Here is a 977-nt window from a genome sequence, read left to right as displayed (position 1 = left end):
TATAGAGCCAAAGCATTAGCAAAACACAGGCAGCATGTGGCGGAAATGCGCGAGAGGGTCACCTTAGAAAAAGTGAAAAGAGTGGCAAAATATGAACTAAGCCACCGCCATAAAATCAGTGGTCGAATGTATAAACCCGGAGACCTGGTGCTTATCAGAAATTCACAAGTATCCTCGTCATTAAATAGTAAAATGCAACCAAGATACCTGGGACCTATGATTGTGGTACGTCGAACAAAGGGAGGTTCATATATAGTTTGTGAACTGGACGGATCAGTCAATCACAATAAAATTGGAGCGTTCAGAGTCATTCCGTATTTCGCAAGAGAAAGGATCGACTTACCTGAGCACTTCAGTACACTTATTGATGCAAGCAATGAGGAACTGGATGAAATCGAAAACACAGGCGTTGAAGAAAGACCTAACGCAAGAGATTACTACTTTGAAGGAGTTAATCTTGATGGGTCTTCCGCAGATGACTCCGGGGACTTAGAAGAAATCGAAGATTTAAGTGAAGAAGAGGCTTAGTAGACTTATGCTTTAAAATTGGCTAAAAAGTTTAATAAAAACCTCCAGCAGTTTATAAACATAATGCGCAAGCGCCTTCTAGATTTTCCATGCGTAGTCAACTATACATGCGGGCTCTAGGTGTCCGTCTACAAAAAAGTTCGGATAGTTCTACTACTCCTTAGTTACTTCACGCTCAGCAATCTGGGCAAGGGCAATTTCGTAATCAGCGACAAGTACATCGCGAAGACGAAGCTCCAAGTCGAGGCGCTGCATGCTAAGAAGAACGCGTTCACGAAGATCGACCTCTTGCTGCTTGAAATAAGCAAGGGTGGGATAAGCCGGCATGCGGTTGGTAACAGCAGCATGTGCGCGCGCTAAGATCTCCCTGTACAGAGGGTTGTCGATGAGCAAGGAGTTGGCAGACTTGTCTATAACAAAGGACGAGCGGGGATCCTCAGAGTCGACCG

At 44.6% G+C, this 977-nt stretch overlaps 2 protein-coding genes across 2 annotated transcripts in view; one reads left to right on the top strand and one right to left on the bottom strand.

Moving 5' to 3' along the window:
* Positions 1–528, top strand: LACBIDRAFT_314414 (uncharacterized protein; the record flags this gene model as incomplete). The annotated part of the gene is made up of 1 exon (XM_001891263.1): positions 1–528. A coding segment is annotated over one exon (528 nt), but the record flags the coding sequence as incomplete, so codon positions are not given.
* Positions 529–681: 153 nt separating this feature from the next.
* Positions 682–977, bottom strand: part of LACBIDRAFT_336315 (uncharacterized protein) — a gene marked incomplete at both ends in the record, with an annotated part of 1,759 nt that continues 1,463 nt past the window's right edge. The window contains one exon of the mRNA XM_001891262.1: positions 682–938. Within this exon, the coding sequence (XP_001891297.1) occupies positions 682–938 (257 nt within the window). The remainder of the gene's footprint in view (positions 939–977) is intronic.

The sequence above is a fragment of the Laccaria bicolor genome, genomic scaffold, assembly GCF_000143565.1.
Source record: "Laccaria bicolor S238N-H82 LACBIscaffold_610 genomic scaffold, whole genome shotgun sequence".
NCBI classification, from domain to species: Eukaryota; Fungi; Basidiomycota; class Agaricomycetes; order Agaricales; family Hydnangiaceae; genus Laccaria; species Laccaria bicolor.
This window is presented reverse-complemented; position numbering and strand designations above follow the sequence as displayed.